The following is a 14562-nucleotide window of genomic DNA, read 5'->3' on the forward strand; positions in this document are numbered from 1 at the left end:
CACCGTTAGATACAACTGAACTCCGAACGGATCATCCTACATAGTCTCATTGCCTGCAAATAAAAGTGAGTAGAAAAAAACCATTCCGGGAACACCTGCATCCATCTATGAATGCGGCAAAGCTGAAAGCGTGATATGCAACATCGGAGGCAAATTTCAGACCGGTATACATGGGCCGGATAGATCTAGTAATGTTGATGGAAAGCAAGATGTTCTGCCTCATTTTTTTTTTTGCTTCTTTTTATTCAAGCATTTACATATCGCATCTTCTGAACTTCTGAACTAGTTATGTGACAACAGGTTTTGTAATAGGGTATTATGGAAGACATCAGTCTCCCACATGGCTCATCTTTCGCACGGATTTCCCCCATCCCTCATCATCTGCAGAACTCCATGGATGCAGCTCCAAAAAGGATCTTTGTAATGGCGCGCATCGCCAATGTTTCGGTATGACGAAGAATGTTTCCTGCAAAGAAATCATAGGCTTTCATTTGAGCCAAACCAACACGCCCACGGACACGGCAGACGTGACGCCCAGGTCAGACGATGATTTACTCGTCAGCCTTCTTGGCGGCGGTCTTCTTCTTGTTGTTCTTGTTCTTCTTGGAGCCGGTGGATCTGGCCAACGGGCGCTCGAGGATCGCAAGGATCTCCTCGTCCTCGATCTTCTTGTCCGTCTGGAACGTGGAAAGATCAGGGGTGGTGGGAGCGGCAAGACGGGTGATGCCGTTCTTGGTAATAGCTAGAGCCTTGTTAGAAGAGATATCTTCTGGGGTAACCGTAGATCAATAGGAATAGGCAAAACATACCAAGAGTGGTCAGGACGCGGGAGACGGGAGCGTTGTCGGCATCACCGGCGGGCTCGTACTGTCTCAGGACACCACCACGGACACACTCGACAACACCGACCTTGGCAGACTTCTCATCATCCAGCTGGCGCAAGCTGAAGGGGAACGTGCCGAACTTCTTGACGATCTCGGAGAGAGTCTGTCTGGAGCTAGGGCGCTTGAGGCCGTAGGTGGTGGTGGTACGGCGGTGGAGAGTGGCACGGTGAGGGAGGGTCTTGACCTTTCCGGATCCGAGAGACAGACCAAGCTCAACACCCCAGACTTCACCGACCTCGGGGACACCCTCGCCCTTGACACCAGCGCCGGGCGAGAGGATGATCTTCTTCTCGCCTTCAATCTCGTTGCGGTTAAACTGCCAGCTGGTGGTGTTCTCGACAACGTTGCAGTCGTAGGCCTTGGCGACCTTCTCAATCAACTGAGTGATCTGAGCCTGGGTAGGAGCCTTCTGGGCAGCGGCCTTCTGCTTCTCCTCATCAGTTCCGCTGGCGAGCAGGCCAGGGGGAACCATGAGTCTCAGAAGAAGCTCGTTGGCGTAGTGAGTGGCGTGGATAAGGTCAGCCTCGCGGCCGGTCACCACATCGGCGGACGAGTTGCTGTCGGCGACAACGACCATGTCGCAAACGATGGTACCGAAGCCATCGATCTGAGCACCAAGCTGGATCTTGGCGATCTCACCGGCCTTCAAGGTGGTCTCGGCCTCCTGAGCGTCGGACACCAGGGGAGTGTAGGGAGTCACATAGGAGCTGGGAGAGACAGTGGTGGGGTGAGCGATACCTTTCCCCGGCGCATCACGTTAACTCGCTGATCTGACACTGATTTCTCCGGACTAACAAAGGGAACATACCCTTCTGGATCTTCTTGCCCTTGTAGACCTTGGCAATCTCCTCCTCGAGGAGCTGGTCACCCTTCTGGCAAAGCTCAACGATCTTGCTACCCTCAACACACCATCCTAGTATCACGAGATTAGAATTTCGTAGCCCTAAGCTAGGCGCGGACGCCCGGGTCGAGGAATCACACACCTGAGACAGCTTCGAGAACCTTCTGGGAGATCTGAGCAGCGGTCTTGTACTTGGTCAAGGTGTCGGGGTTGTTGAGGGTGTAGTCTAGAAATGGACCGAGGCCGGGTTAGTTAGGGTGGAGAGCGAACAGGCATGTTTAAGCCGGAGATTGTAAGGTGATGATAGAGATGAAGGTCTTTGACAGGCAGTTCAAGACGAGGGCAGGTTGCGATCGTTCCGTAACACTCGTCCGCTGCTCCAGAGTCGTCGCCAAACCTAAGCCGAACCATGACGACGAAAGCAAGCGGGAGCCCACAAACGCCGGAGCTTTTTTCAAATTGGAGGGACCAAGAGGGGTAGCTGGGATATGGCATGAGCACTTACCAACCTCGGGGGCCTGAGTCTCAGCCATTGTGTATCGATAGGGGGATCCTCGCGCTGCTGCGAGGAAGAATTACAGATGAAGGTATCTGGGGGAGCAGTAGTTCTAGCACAACAGTAAGAGAAAAGAGGAAAATGGACTCTGCTGGAGAGCTGGAGAACCTTACTAGTAGTGAGAATGGAGTCGTGTGCACCGCACCGTATTATTTACCACCAATACACCTGGAGCGGGGGCTTCGGCCTGGTTTTTCGCTGCGTTGGCGGTGGGGTTCTCTTCCCTTTCCGAGTAGGGCTTGGTATCTGGATGTTTTGCTGTTACCCTCCGCTATTGTGCAGCTGACCGCCTACCATTTCTTTTCATTTAGTAACAAAACCTTAGTAGTTTGTTTCGTTGCCTGCTTGACTGGCTGGCCCTTTTGACGCCCAACCCGCTATTCAGCATTCCCCTTCACATTAACTACTCCGGACTCTCCTGTCTTTTGGTAATTGATTGGGTTGACCAATGCTCTGTCTCGTAGAACCCCTTGAGCTTTTCTTTCGAGCTTCAGACGGTTACCGAGCGAAGTTATCCCGTGACAGGCGTACAACTTCTCTTGATCATTCCCATCCTAATGATTGCCCCATGTCATACCAAGTAAGTGCAAGTTCCAGATTATCCAGTATGACATCACACCCTCAGGTCTCAGTCGCCACATGTTGTTCTCATCATTACTGCTTGCAAACCGATCGCTTGCGAGATCTTCAACCTAGACTGTACCCCCTCCACTGTAGTACACAGTAGGACAAACCTCCTCCTTGGCATTAGTAGATGGCACGAACCGGACTGCGGAGGTTTTGTCGGATTGAAGGTTCAGGCCGCTGTCAAACCTGGATCATGCCCTTGACGCTATAGCACGTGAGACCTGCAAAGCCAGAGTGACGGTGTCCTGAAAACGACTCCAGGAATAAGTAATGGGATGGTTGAGAGTGCTAAACGATCGCTGTGTGTCAATCCATGCGGAGCCGAGACCACGACGGAACAGCGCGACTAGAGTCATTGTTTCTTCTTCTGCGTAGTACTTTTTTATTTTTTCAATGATATTTATGCAAGATATTCCCTCGCTCTCATTATGGGAAAGGTTGCTGCGTGGCTGACCGTCTATGCTCCACGTAAACCCAGACAGAATCGTTGGCTGGCACATGGCTTGACTGAGCAGAAAGTACGCGGGCCACGGCTCATGCACGCTGGCTAGGATTTGATATCTTTGAGCCAGCAACTAACAGAAACTAGCTTTGACCATTGATTTGGTTTCGATATTATAAGAAGAATTGGTGCTCAGGCCATGGATGTGCTCCAGAAATGCGAAGGAATCTAGTGCTTGCTGAAGGAGAGCCTCGCCATGTGATGATAGTGCTGATCTACTACTTAATTTTCCCATGTTCTTCGGGCTATCCCGCCAAGCCTATCCCACTTGATGACTACTCGTGTGTTCTGCTGAGATGAGACTATGGCAAAATCAATAATAAGCACATATTATAGGATAATAGAAACCCTGCAAGGCAATGGGCACACCCAGCCATTTGTGCAGCAGTAATAATAAGTAAGAGAAGGTGGAATGTTTAAGTCTGTCACTGCCTCATGGCCCGCTAACGTGCATCCACCATCCACGCTTCATGGCTACTTTTATTGATCAATGGCTTCCTTCCAGCCTACCCGAAGTCTGCAGGATTTGGCCCCCCCGCCCATGTGTGACCACCACATGGATGTCCTGCAGATTTTCGGGGCTTATCTTCTCTCTGACGGGCCCCTTATACCGCCCCAGCGTTGAGTTTGCTTGAAAAGTTTGGGGGCGAAGGCCTAATCAACAATGCGTTCTGACAGGATGCGAAGTTACGGTCTTATATACGCCCCTCTCCTCGTCAGACGAGCGCAATGTCCTTGAGAGGCATCGTTGTATCGGCCTCCCGATGTGTCACCCTTCCCTTTACACGGGTGCGTTTTATCAGTGCCCGCAGCCGGCATCATGGGCTCGATTACAGAGGCAATAGGAAAGCGCACAGCAGAATTGTCTCATGATGGAAGGGATGTAGCCATCACCTTGGCTGTGTGTCTTTTCCTTGCAACGCTCACCACAGGTCTCCGCTTCTGGTTGTCCAGAAGACGAAGGCCGTTATTCTCCATGCCAGAATCCATGATGCTCGCGTCTCTGGTAAGTCTTCTTGACAAATCCCTCGCCGACAATTCAAAAAGGATTCATCTTGGTCCTTCTAGCTCAATATCTGACGGGATCGTTGCAGCTCTTATTCTACTCCTACGCCGTGGCGACCTTCTTGAGTATTTTTTCGCGACTACCCTAGAGAATAGGACTTGTTAAATTCTAACGGATGTCGCATTTGCCTACTAGTTCTGACAATCGGGCACGGTGGCTACCCAACGTCTCAGACACGGAGCTGGAGGCTTACTTTCACACTCAAGGTATGTATGCGCCCAATAGGCTGCCAACGCTTCGATACTAATGACTGCATACAGTGTGTCTACTATCTTCGGTTGGCTTACGCCACAGGACTGGGCTTGGTGAAATGCAGTATCTTAATGGCCCTGTTCCGATCCCTCGCTGCTTCATCCAAGGCCGCTCGACATGCGATCTTGGTCATCATGGCGGTCTGCATTTCCTGGAGCCTTGGGGCTACCCTCATAAGCCTCTTGAACTGTCGCCCATTGAGCTACAACTGGAACCTGCAACATTCTGATGGCCACTGCATCAATCGAAATGCTGCCTTTATGGCAGTGAGCATCATTGACGTTGTGACAAATGCGGCAATTTTAATTTTGCCGCTGCCTAGAATTATAAGAACAAAGATTACCCGACCGGAGAAACTAGTAATGATCAGTCTTCTGATTTTGGGGTTATTGTAAGTAACTCGACACTGCCTCTTTCAAGCAGGCCGGGCACTAACCTGCTTCCAAACAGTGTTGTTGCCATTACTGCGGTCCGCACAGTAACCATCGCCAGAACGGACTTTTCTGCCATTAACGACCATGGCAAGATGATCAGCATTTGGACAACGGTGGAGTGGACGGTGGCGCTTATGATAGCCAATTCTCCTGTGCTATGGCCTTTACTCGACTGGCTCGCTCCTTTCCATTCTATGGAGAACGGTCCATATGAACGATCGGCATACAACCCTTCATGTCACTTGCTAAAGCGTCTGCGACCAACGACTTTGCATGAATGCACTCAAACATTAACATCGAAGACGGCGGTCACGGAGACAGGCTCAGTCCACTCATCTCGATCTATCATTCGAGGGTTCGGGGCCAATTGGACAGAGGCAATCGGGCAGGCACAACAGCCAGATCCTTTTCTATCGTTAGAGCCGGGCGCAGTGCGAGTGCAGACTGAATGGTCAGTTGAACGGTCATCAGTGGGCAGACTGGATCGATTAAGGCCGGGCAGAAAATGATAGCGAAAATGACAATAAAAATTGTAGCATCCCCACCCACTTTCAGATAAACTTCCTACTCGCAACTCCCATACGACATTCTGTACTTCGTTACTGCCAAATGTGTTTCCGCTTGGGCTGAAACAAGAGTGACATTCCTTTCATCACACGCGTTCCGTCCCTCAACCAATCATTCACCAACAGGCTAAAATCTGACTTACATGCAAGTTCCCGTGGTGGGATTGGGGGTCTTTTTTCTTCTTTTCGCAGCCTTGTCATGCACTACCTCGTGTTTTGCCATCCTTCGGCGCATCTTGTACCTACAACGTACAGGGTAAATACGGGCGAAATTTGGCAGGGGTGCGCTCGGGCAGGCTCATCTTCTCACCGGTCAGACTATTAAATCGGGTCAAGATGGAGCTGGCGGCCTTAATTGACGTCACCAAATGCCTATGGAGACCCCTAAGGTATATGCTGGATTTAGTCTCCATTCCATCAACAGCTATTCTGCTTGGTGCATTTGACAGAAAATTTTGAGTAGGCTGACGAGCGGGGTTAATGCCCCCTTTGATCGCTGTAGAAGTTTCTGTGATCGACTTCTATACTCCCTCGGAACCCCAGGTATAATATCCTTTTGTTATACCCCACCGTGCTAACGCCCCCTAATCTAAACCAGCCCCTGTGGACACCAATATGACTACAAGTGAGCAATTTGACTACGTTATTGTCGGTGGTGGTACAGCTGGCTGTGTCCTAGCCTCACGGCTGAAGCAATACAACTCCTCTCTGTCGATCTTGCTTATCGAAGCTGGCCCTGATGCCAGCAACCACCCCCTCGTACCAGACGGAAGTAAAGCCACTCAGTTACTTAAATCAGAGCTTGATTGGACATACGAGACGGTGCCGCAGAAACATCTTTCTGATCGTGTACTCTCAAATCACGCGGGGAAGGCTCTGGGTGGTAGTACCACAATCAACAGTGGTGAGCTTTAGCAATCATAGATCGGAATCCTGAATATTGAGGTGGCGACGGTGGTTTTATTTTGTTATACAGTCCAGAGCTGATGACTTTTATGTGGTGCAATTAGGCGGATGGATGCGAGGTGCAAAAGAAGACTATGACCTCTGGGCCAGCTTAGTCGGTGACTCTCGATGGAGCTACCAAGGTCTCCTGCCTTATTTCCGGAAGCTTGAGCATCACTTTGATCCTTCGGCCGACCCCGAAGTTCATGGCTTTGATGGCCCTATCAGAACTGAGTCCGTTTTGTCTACAGGCCGCAGGTACCCTCTTCGTCAACTGGTGCAAGAGGCCTGGAATTCCGTCGGTGTAACATAGAACCCCGACATCAATTCCGGCAGTCCTTATGGGCTGGCTGAAGTTGTTGAGAATCGCGAAAACGGAATGCGACAAATGTCGAGCTCCATTTATCTGCTAGATGTGGATATCATGACTGAAACTCTGGTCAAGCGAGTGCTAGTGGAGGAACGTGGGAGTCAAAAGGTTGCAATAGGTGTAGTATTGGAGGATAAGGACGAAAGCCAGATCATGGCACGTCAAGAGGTTATCATTGCTGCGGGTGCATATCGTACCCCTCAGCTCATGATGCTGTCAGGTATTGGTTCAGCGGAAGAATTACGAGCACATGGGATCAATGTTGTCCTTGATCTTCCGGATGTGGGCCGTCACTTTGCGGACCATGTAGCAGTCTCGCAATGGTGGCAGTTGAAGCACCCAGAGAATGGGCTAGCAATTGGATCACCCGCATTCACTGACCCAGCCTTCTTCCGAGGAAATCCCATTGACTTTGTGGCCTTAGATTCAGTGCCTCTCGATGCTCTTCGGCAAGCACTGGCCAAGGACGACCCCAATTGCAACCCAGATGAGCATCCGCTTATTACCTCCCAGCGCGTGCATGTGGAAACCTTTACCGTCTATGTGGCGCACAACGCTCAGGACCCTAGCATCGCAGTAGACGGTACACATATTACGACAGGCGTGTCCTGTATGCTTCCAACTTCTCGGGGAAGCATCAAGTTAGCAGATCGAGACGTCCGAAGCGCACCTCGCATTGATCCTAATTACTGTGCTACCGAGGCTGATCGATATGTCCTGCGTGAGGGACTTCGGAGATTGCGAGAAGTCTTATGCGATACTCCAGCGGGACAGGAAATGATTGTTTCAGAAACAGTCGAAGAGAAATATCTACCCTTAGGTCCTGATACGGATGATGAAGCTATCGATGATCTCATCCGTCGTCGAGCAGCGTAAGACCAAATTTGCTCTGCCATACTACATATCATTATGTGGGAGAGAATAATGCTAATGAGCACAGGACACTGTACCATCCTACGGGCGGTGCTTGCATGGGCAAAGTGGTTGATAGCGATTTACGCGTCAAAGGAATCGAAGGTTTGCGAGTTGTCGATGCGAGCGTAATTCCGACTCCATTGAGCACACATATACAAGCGTGTGTGTATGCGTTGGCTGAACAAGCTGCGGATATTATCTCAGGTGTTTGTAGTGTCTAATAACTGTTTTTGATACATAGCAGACGCGTGCTATTACAGTAGTAGCCAGAGTCATATTCTATTGTAATGATATACTATCAATCTCGAGTCCTTACTAGCAGCAATATATATATCAATAAATTTTCGTAACTCTTCACAACGGTGTACAACTTTCACAAACGTTAGAATACTACTTCTCTACATGACTACTCATTACAAATAGTGCGAAAAAAAAACTTGATACAGATTTGAACCATTATCAGTGTCTGGTGTGTCGGCATAGTCGGCCTCTCCCGCCCAAGAGAAGTAATGGCGGAGGTGGCCTTGTAGCAGACGACATGTCCTTCAATTATGGATAGGAAGCCGCAGCGAAGAATGCCCCGACAGACGGAATCCTTCTCAAGCTATTTTCTGTTAAAATGACAGATACACAACAGTGACTCATATAATTAGCCTTGTGTTCCCTAAGTAGTCGTACCTACTGGTTTCAATTGATGTTACATGAGAGTCTCATGCAGGTCTGGTCCAATCACAAGATCAATCATCGGAGGCGACCTCACCCCCTCACCTTTTTCAGTACTTAACCCAACTTCGGTTCAATTCTTCTATTATTTCCATCGCTAGTGAGTATCATTTCCTGATTATTAGTCTTGTCTACTGTAATTCTTGCCCTTTAAACCACCATGAGGGTCGCGACAGAGCTCCCCCTTCGCATCCTTACACACAACATCCGATATGCTACCTCCTCACCTTTCAAAGGCGAGCGCCCCTGGGCAGACAGAGTACAGCTTCTCTTGAACGAGCTGCAGTACAACACACGCCATGCGGAAGGCTTTATTTGTCTACAGGAAGTCCTACACAACCAGCTGGTCGACATCCTCACTGGACTCAATGCTTCCAAGCAGAACAATGCGTGGGACTATATCGGCGTGGGACGAGATGACGGCTGCAAAGCAGGCGAATATTCGCCTATCCTCTTCCAACCTTCCATCTGGCAACTACGACACTGCGAGACTGTCTGGTTATCTGAGACGCCCGACACTCCGTCCAAGAGCTGGGATGCTGCCTCGATCCGCATCGTGACCATCGGTGTCTTTACCCACCGTGCCAGTCGCAAGACGATCTTGGCGATGAATACCCACCTGGACGATCAAGGGTCTCGGTCCCGACTAGAAGCAGCCCATATTATTCTGCATAAGTTGCAGGAGTATCGGACTGGGAAAGCCTTTGGCCCCATGATCTCGGGGATGTTCCTGACAGGGGACTTCAATAGTCAGGAAGACCAAGAGGCGTATACCGTCTTGACGGCGCCGGAGTCACCTTTGGCAGACGCAGCGAAGTTGGTAAATCCTCGGGAGCATTACGGAAACCACAAAACCTGGACGGGGTTTGGACATGAAGGACAGGATCCGACGCGCATTGACTACGTACTGCTCGAGTCAACGGCAGACAAGGTTCTTAGCCATGGTCGTCAGCCATGGGCAGTGGAGGGCTATGCAGTATTAGCGAACCGATTCGACGATGGGGTCTTTAACTCGGACCATCGGGCGGTGGTCATCGATGTGATGTTATACGACTAGTCACTAGTGCGAAGGCCCCATCAGCTGGCTTTCTTGTTCCCCAGAATCCCCGAATGCTTTTTATACTTCAGTAGGGATAGAAAGACGCGAATACTTAAGATGGACTTTATTTTCGCGGAAGATCAGCCAGAAGTGGGAAGGAAAGAATTGATACACATCCGTACCGATCCGAAGACCCGGTCAATCCACCATCAAAACGGCTCGGTGACGCCAAGGGCCGGCAATGACGCCCTAGCGTCCCTCATTTTACCTACTCGGGAATGGTGTGGTGTCACCTGACGTCCCAATGCGGGATAGCGAGCGGACACGCGCTGCTTACCATACGAGACAGCGAACGGTATTACCGCAGGCATACAGTATCCAGCGTAAGGAAGGTTACGATCAGACCAGAAGGCAAAGCAGCAGGAGAATGGATCTGGAATGGCTTCATGAGAGTCCCTAAAGACCCTGCGAACCGGTTGCTGATCGCAGGAGACTCTGCTGGTGCTGCTGGCACCAGCCCAGCTGCCCCCTTCCCCTAGCCATTCTGCCCTCACACACGGAACCCGAGCAGACCAGACTTGTAACGGGCCGGGCAGCGCAGAAGAGCGACCTGGTTACTACCTACTTACTCTCAGTCGACCTTTTCTCGCGCCCGTTTCCCCTTCTTCCTCCTCTTCTCTCCTCTTTTTTCCCTCCCGCCGCAAAGGAAAAACCCGCCAAAAAAGCCACTACTAAGAAGTCGGGGGCAAAACCACCCAAACCACCCCACGTTCTTGTGCGATCCAACGATTGGATCGCGTCTAGCATCTTATCTGGAGATCGAATCAGGGGAGCTCGGGACCAGAAATTAAGAAGAATCGGGAGCTGGAGCTGGAAGAGTGATCGAATACCGGCCAGATCCCCCCGGGAGCAAACGTCAGCTGATTAGCCCGGTTCTCGTCCGTTTCCTCACTTGTGAAAGGCAAAAAGAAAGACCCAGACCGGCACGCAGACCCATCCACATCTGCCTGAGTCTTGCCCTGGTACCAGCCATCCCGAGTCGCTCTGCTCGGATTACGGATATTATTGTCCCCTTCCTTCTTGGTTAGTATCATTCTTTTTTGTTGTTGTTCTAATCGTGTTTCCTTTATTCTTGCTCGGTCGCGTCCCCAATTCGTCCTGCATTCCCTTCCTTCCCTTCTGCCGGTTGGTTGGTATGTCTTCTTGCTTCCTCCCTCCCCAGCTTGTCCAGTCATCCATTGCCTTCTTCGCTGTTGATACTCCGCGCGGCCGTGCGGCTCTTGCGGTTGGAGCGATCTCTAGTCAGGACTTGGTTGATGCGACTCACCTGGGAGTAGCTTTGCGACATGCTTGTCCGTTGCGCACATCCGACGACGTATCGCGCCTCCGCCCGGTGCGCCGTCGCGTCGCCACTACCATTGACTTTTCTACACATGGGACTCTCTCATACAACTAGCTGACTTGGATGCGTCCGATCCTACAGTCCTTCTTCAAGGATGCTGCCGTGACTGAGTGTCGTCCATTTTCAGTTATCCATCCTCGCCGCTCAATTAGTGCCTCCTCATCTCTCCACCTATCCGTGCAAGTGACGTCTGTTTTGCCTCGCCCGACACGCCAAGGACGACCGCGGAACACTTCAATCTTCCTATCCCCAGCATGCTTTCACCTGACCTCTCTCAGCCTGGACAGTTCTCAATTGACGCCCCGACAGACGAAGGACAGATTGGTTCAGGGATGTCTAACATAAGCGGGGATTATGGCGCCGTCGCGTCCGAGACTTCTTCCGGACAAGGTTCGGGCGGATCTGATGCGATTGCAGAGGGAAAGCAGAACGCAAAGGCTGTTCTCGCCGCATCAGGGGTGTCTCTAGGCTCTACCGAATCTGCCCATGACGCGTCGAATGGCAATCCATCACCTTCGTCTCAGGCAAACAGTGCCAATGGATCCGCGTCGAGCAAGAAACGATCCCGGGATGGCTCTGTTATCAACTCCTCCCAATCGACAGAAGGCCTCCCCGTACGTGTACGTGAGACTCCCGCCGACAAGATTCTTCTTGAAGACTATGTCAACCGGGAGTTCCACCACTCCGCCTTGACAGCATGGCAAAATCCCAGCCAGGAGCTTCTACATCAGAAACGCGCTGAGCGCGATTACTTCTTGGCCGTACGACGCGAGAACCACATGAACCCAGCAGCTCTTTATGGTGTTGGCTACGAAGGCTTCGGCAATCAGCGCACCGATTTGCGGAATCAACATCCCCAGCTATTATATCCTGCGAATCGACGTCGTCCCGGGAACCGGCGGACGAGGGAACTCCGAATCTCCCGCAAGGATCTGAAGACGCAGAATGAACAAACCGAAGATTTAGTGCCAATCCGCTTGGATATCGACTGGGAAAAGATCAAGATCCGTGATACTTTCACGTGGAATCTTCATGATCGCGTGATTTCTCCCGACTTGTTCGCAGAGAAGCTCGTAGAGGATCTACAGATCCCTATCGAGTCGTGTGCGCCGCTGATACGAATGATCTCTTCAAGTATCCAGGAGCAGCTTTGCGATTATTATCCTCAGATCTTCATGGAAGAAGAGCCATTGGATCCTCACCTCCCCTACAGCGCCTACAAGAATGATGAGATGCGCATTCTAGTAAAATTGAACATTACGATTGGCCAACATACACTGATTGACCAGTTTGAGTGGGACATCAATGATCCTCACAACTCCCCCGAGGAGTTTGCGGAGCGTATGACCGACGACCTGTCTCTCTCCGGCGAGTTCACGACCGCGATCGCACACTCAATCCGCGAACAATCACAACTTTTCACCAAATCCCTCTACATCCTCTCCCACCCCTTCGATGGCCGTCCGATCGACGATCCTGACCTGAAGACCGCATTCCTTCCTACCCCTCTGACCTCTTCCTTCCGACCTTTCCAGGCAGCAAAGGAATTCACTCCCTACCTATACGAACTGAACGAAACGGAGCTCGAGCGGACTGAGGTGTCGATATCGCGAGATCAACGCCGACAGAAGCGGTCTGTCAACCGGCGTGGTGGACCCGCACTGCCCGACCTCAAGGATCGTCAACGCACTATCCGGACCATGCTCGTCTCGACAGTCATACCCAACTGCGCAGTGTCCCTGGAGGATAGCAACGTGTACAAGCGGTCGGGCTCGAGCCGTTCTAGGCGCGCTGCCGTCGGCTTGCGGGATACCGGAGAGGAGTCCGAGGAGTCCGACAGTGACGAATCGTCAATCACCGGCTCTCCTGCTATCGGGCCTCACCTAGCTCAAGGAACGGCACGTACACGAGGCATGAGAGGAGCTGCCAGCGCGGCACATGCGGCACTGCGAGCGAGCCTGGGCCAGTCCGCCACGCCCGAGCCACACAACGAGGCGAGAGCCGCAAGTCGCAGGCGCGAGATTCGCGAGGAGAGCGTTGTAGAAGAGCCGGATAAGCTGCTCGTCAAGCTCAAGATCTCCAAGGAGAAATTCCGGCAATTCCTCACACATGGCCTGCAGTCAATACAAGGCCTTGCGACCCCGGCAGCACAACCAGCCTCGCAGCAGAGCACACCCCAAGTTCAGACTCCCACCCCGAACCCCATGGCTCCGCCCGCCGCTCCCCAACCTGAAGTCCGTGTACCCAGCGTTCCTCCCGGACAACGACCAGTCCCCGCCCAACAGATCGGAGCCGTAGATGCTCCTCATCCCCCTCAGCCAGGAGTCCCCGGGGTGAGTAACTAACGACCTATTACTTCCATCTCGTCACCTCCACACGGGCCGCAATGTCTGGCTACCGAAGAAGTGCCGCAGACAGCCACATACTAACATGATTTTATTTAGCCCCCGCCGCCAAGTTGGCTTGCAGCGGGACTCGCACGCTTAAAACTCTCCTATCCCAACGACTCTTTCGAAGGGGTCATGCGCTACACCGCTGTTGACACGGAAACCATGCTGCCGGTAGCAAACTCCAACAGTCAGCCGGGCCACAAGCTGAAATACCAATACCTCCCTCGCATTCGCTGCCACGACTGTCCGGGTAAGCTGTACACTCCAGGACCCGGCACGACAGTCGACAATTTTGAAGTACATCTCCGGAACCGCCAACACAAAGAGCGGGTGGAAGAACGAGTTGCGAAAACAGCAGCCGTAGCCGCAACCGGGGGCAACGCATCATAGTAATTAATGATTGAATGATGGAGCAGGGGGTGTCTGTTTTTCACTCATTAACCCGCATCAATGTATACTTTACACTCTTCTTTCCCTTCCTTCATTGACTCCTCATTGTTCCCGCCTTTGGCATCATCCTCTTGACTGTCTACTTCAAATCATTGATGTCTGTGTATGTACATGACTGAGCGATTGTTCTTGGTTTTTCCATCCATCTATTCTATCCTATCCTATCCCTTGATTCCATATTTCCATCTCGTTGGATGTCTCTACTATCAGAATCTCCTTGGAAGATGGATTACTCCCCCTTATCTCTTTCTCCTCTACTACTACTTCCTTCCTCTACACCATGTCATTTCACCATACCTACCTACCTACCTACCTCATGGTCGGCGTAAATAACGGACCTCTTCATTATTGTTGTGCTTCTTGGGCAGCGTTGCAAAAGAATCATCGAAACCTGGCAATTCCATGGCCCTTGAATACATATCCGGTGACATATCACATACCGTATTTAAGTTCTCTAGTAGATTTGAATACCAACTATAGATTTGTGAAAATATTTCATATGATAATACAGCATCTACTTCGATGCACACCGCCCCACCAGCTTAGTTACTTACATCCCTCACTGCAGGGACCACCAGTTTACTAAGTAATTGCAGCTTA

At 51.2% G+C, this 14562-nt stretch overlaps 5 protein-coding genes across 5 annotated transcripts; 3 read left to right on the forward strand and 2 right to left on the reverse strand.

The window, feature by feature from the left end:
• Nucleotides 1-259: 259 nt before the first annotated feature.
• Nucleotides 260-2380, reverse strand: BO87DRAFT_379105 (curved DNA-binding protein (42 kDa protein)). The gene is made up of 5 exons (XM_025623954.1): nt 2231-2380; nt 1868-1951; nt 1693-1797; nt 810-1622; nt 260-742 (listed from the first exon to the last, which is right to left on the reverse strand). The coding sequence occupies exons 1-5, from the start codon at nt 2256-2258 to the stop codon at nt 552-554; spliced, it is 1221 nt and encodes a 406-aa protein (XP_025476677.1). The 5' UTR covers nt 2259-2380; the 3' UTR covers nt 260-551.
• A 1444-nt stretch (nt 2381-3824) lies between these two features.
• Nucleotides 3825-8222, forward strand: BO87DRAFT_461563 (GMC family oxidoreductase). Its single transcript, XM_025629100.1, has 9 exons — nt 3825-4416; nt 4505-4541; nt 4612-4682; nt 4737-5119; nt 5179-5366; nt 6327-6632; nt 6739-6931; nt 7010-7915; nt 7984-8222. Exons 1-9 carry the CDS (start codon nt 4231-4233, stop codon nt 8177-8179), a joined length of 2466 nt encoding a protein of 821 aa, XP_025476678.1. The 5' UTR covers nt 3825-4230; the 3' UTR covers nt 8180-8222.
• A 525-nt stretch (nt 8223-8747) lies between these two features.
• BO87DRAFT_379108 (endonuclease/exonuclease/phosphatase family protein) lies at nt 8748-10128 on the forward strand. Its single transcript, XM_025623955.1, has one exon. It carries the CDS (start codon nt 8842-8844, stop codon nt 9736-9738), a length of 897 nt encoding a protein of 298 aa, XP_025476679.1. The 5' UTR covers nt 8748-8841; the 3' UTR covers nt 9739-10128.
• On the reverse strand, nt 9834-10717 carry BO87DRAFT_443573 (uncharacterized protein; the record flags this gene model as incomplete). Its single annotated transcript, XM_025628104.1, has 4 exons — nt 9834-10330; nt 10434-10492; nt 10636-10640; nt 10673-10717. 4 exons carry the CDS (start codon nt 10715-10717, stop codon nt 9930-9932), a joined length of 510 nt encoding a protein of 169 aa, XP_025476680.1. The 3' UTR covers nt 9834-9929.
• A 31-nt stretch (nt 10718-10748) lies between these two features.
• BO87DRAFT_409063 (SWI/SNF chromatin-remodeling complex subunit SNF5) lies at nt 10749-14029 on the forward strand. Its single transcript, XM_025626220.1, has 4 exons — nt 10749-10950; nt 11023-11113; nt 11275-13455; nt 13567-14029. The coding sequence occupies exons 1-4, from the start codon at nt 10916-10918 to the stop codon at nt 13900-13902; spliced, it is 2643 nt and encodes an 880-aa protein (XP_025476681.1). The 5' UTR covers nt 10749-10915; the 3' UTR covers nt 13903-14029.
• Nucleotides 14030-14562: the final 533 nt, after the last annotated feature.

This window comes from Aspergillus neoniger, assembly GCF_003184625.1.
Source record: "Aspergillus neoniger CBS 115656 unplaced genomic scaffold BO87scaffold_30, whole genome shotgun sequence".
NCBI classification, from domain to species: Eukaryota; Fungi; Ascomycota; class Eurotiomycetes; order Eurotiales; family Aspergillaceae; genus Aspergillus; species Aspergillus neoniger.

Excerpts from the sequence above, each read along its gene's own strand:
- BO87DRAFT_379105 (XM_025623954.1), bottom strand. The coding sequence starts at position 2,258 with ATGGCTGAGACTCAGGCCCCCGAGGTTG. Across the intron at positions 1,952-2,230 it reads GACTCAGGCCCCCGAGGTTG|ACTACACCCTCAACAACCCC; the intron begins GTAAGTGCTCAT and ends GTCCATTTCTAG. Across the intron at positions 1,798-1,867 it reads GGTTCTCGAAGCTGTCTCAG|GATGGTGTGTTGAGGGTAGC; the intron begins GTGTGTGATTCC and ends TCGTGATACTAG.
- BO87DRAFT_461563 (XM_025629100.1), top strand. The coding sequence starts at position 4,231 with ATGGGCTCGATTACAGAGGCAATAGGAAAGCGCACAGCAGAATTGTCT. Across the intron at positions 5,367-6,326 it reads TTTCCATTCTATGGAGAACG|CCCCTGTGGACACCAATATG; the intron begins GTCCATATGAAC and ends AATCTAAACCAG. Across the intron at positions 7,916-7,983 it reads CTCATCCGTCGTCGAGCAGC|GACACTGTACCATCCTACGG; the intron begins GTAAGACCAAAT and ends TAATGAGCACAG.
- BO87DRAFT_379108 (XM_025623955.1), top strand. The coding sequence starts at position 8,842 with ATGAGGGTCGCGACAGAGCTCCCCCTTCGCATCCTTACACACAACATC.
- BO87DRAFT_409063 (XM_025626220.1), top strand. The coding sequence starts at position 10,916 with ATGTCTTCTTGCTTCCTCCCTCCCCAGCTTGTCCA. Across the intron at positions 10,951-11,022 it reads CTCCCTCCCCAGCTTGTCCA|TCAGGACTTGGTTGATGCGA; the intron begins GTCATCCATTGC and ends AGCGATCTCTAG. Across the intron at positions 13,456-13,566 it reads CTCAGCCAGGAGTCCCCGGG|CCCCCGCCGCCAAGTTGGCT; the intron begins GTGAGTAACTAA and ends GATTTTATTTAG.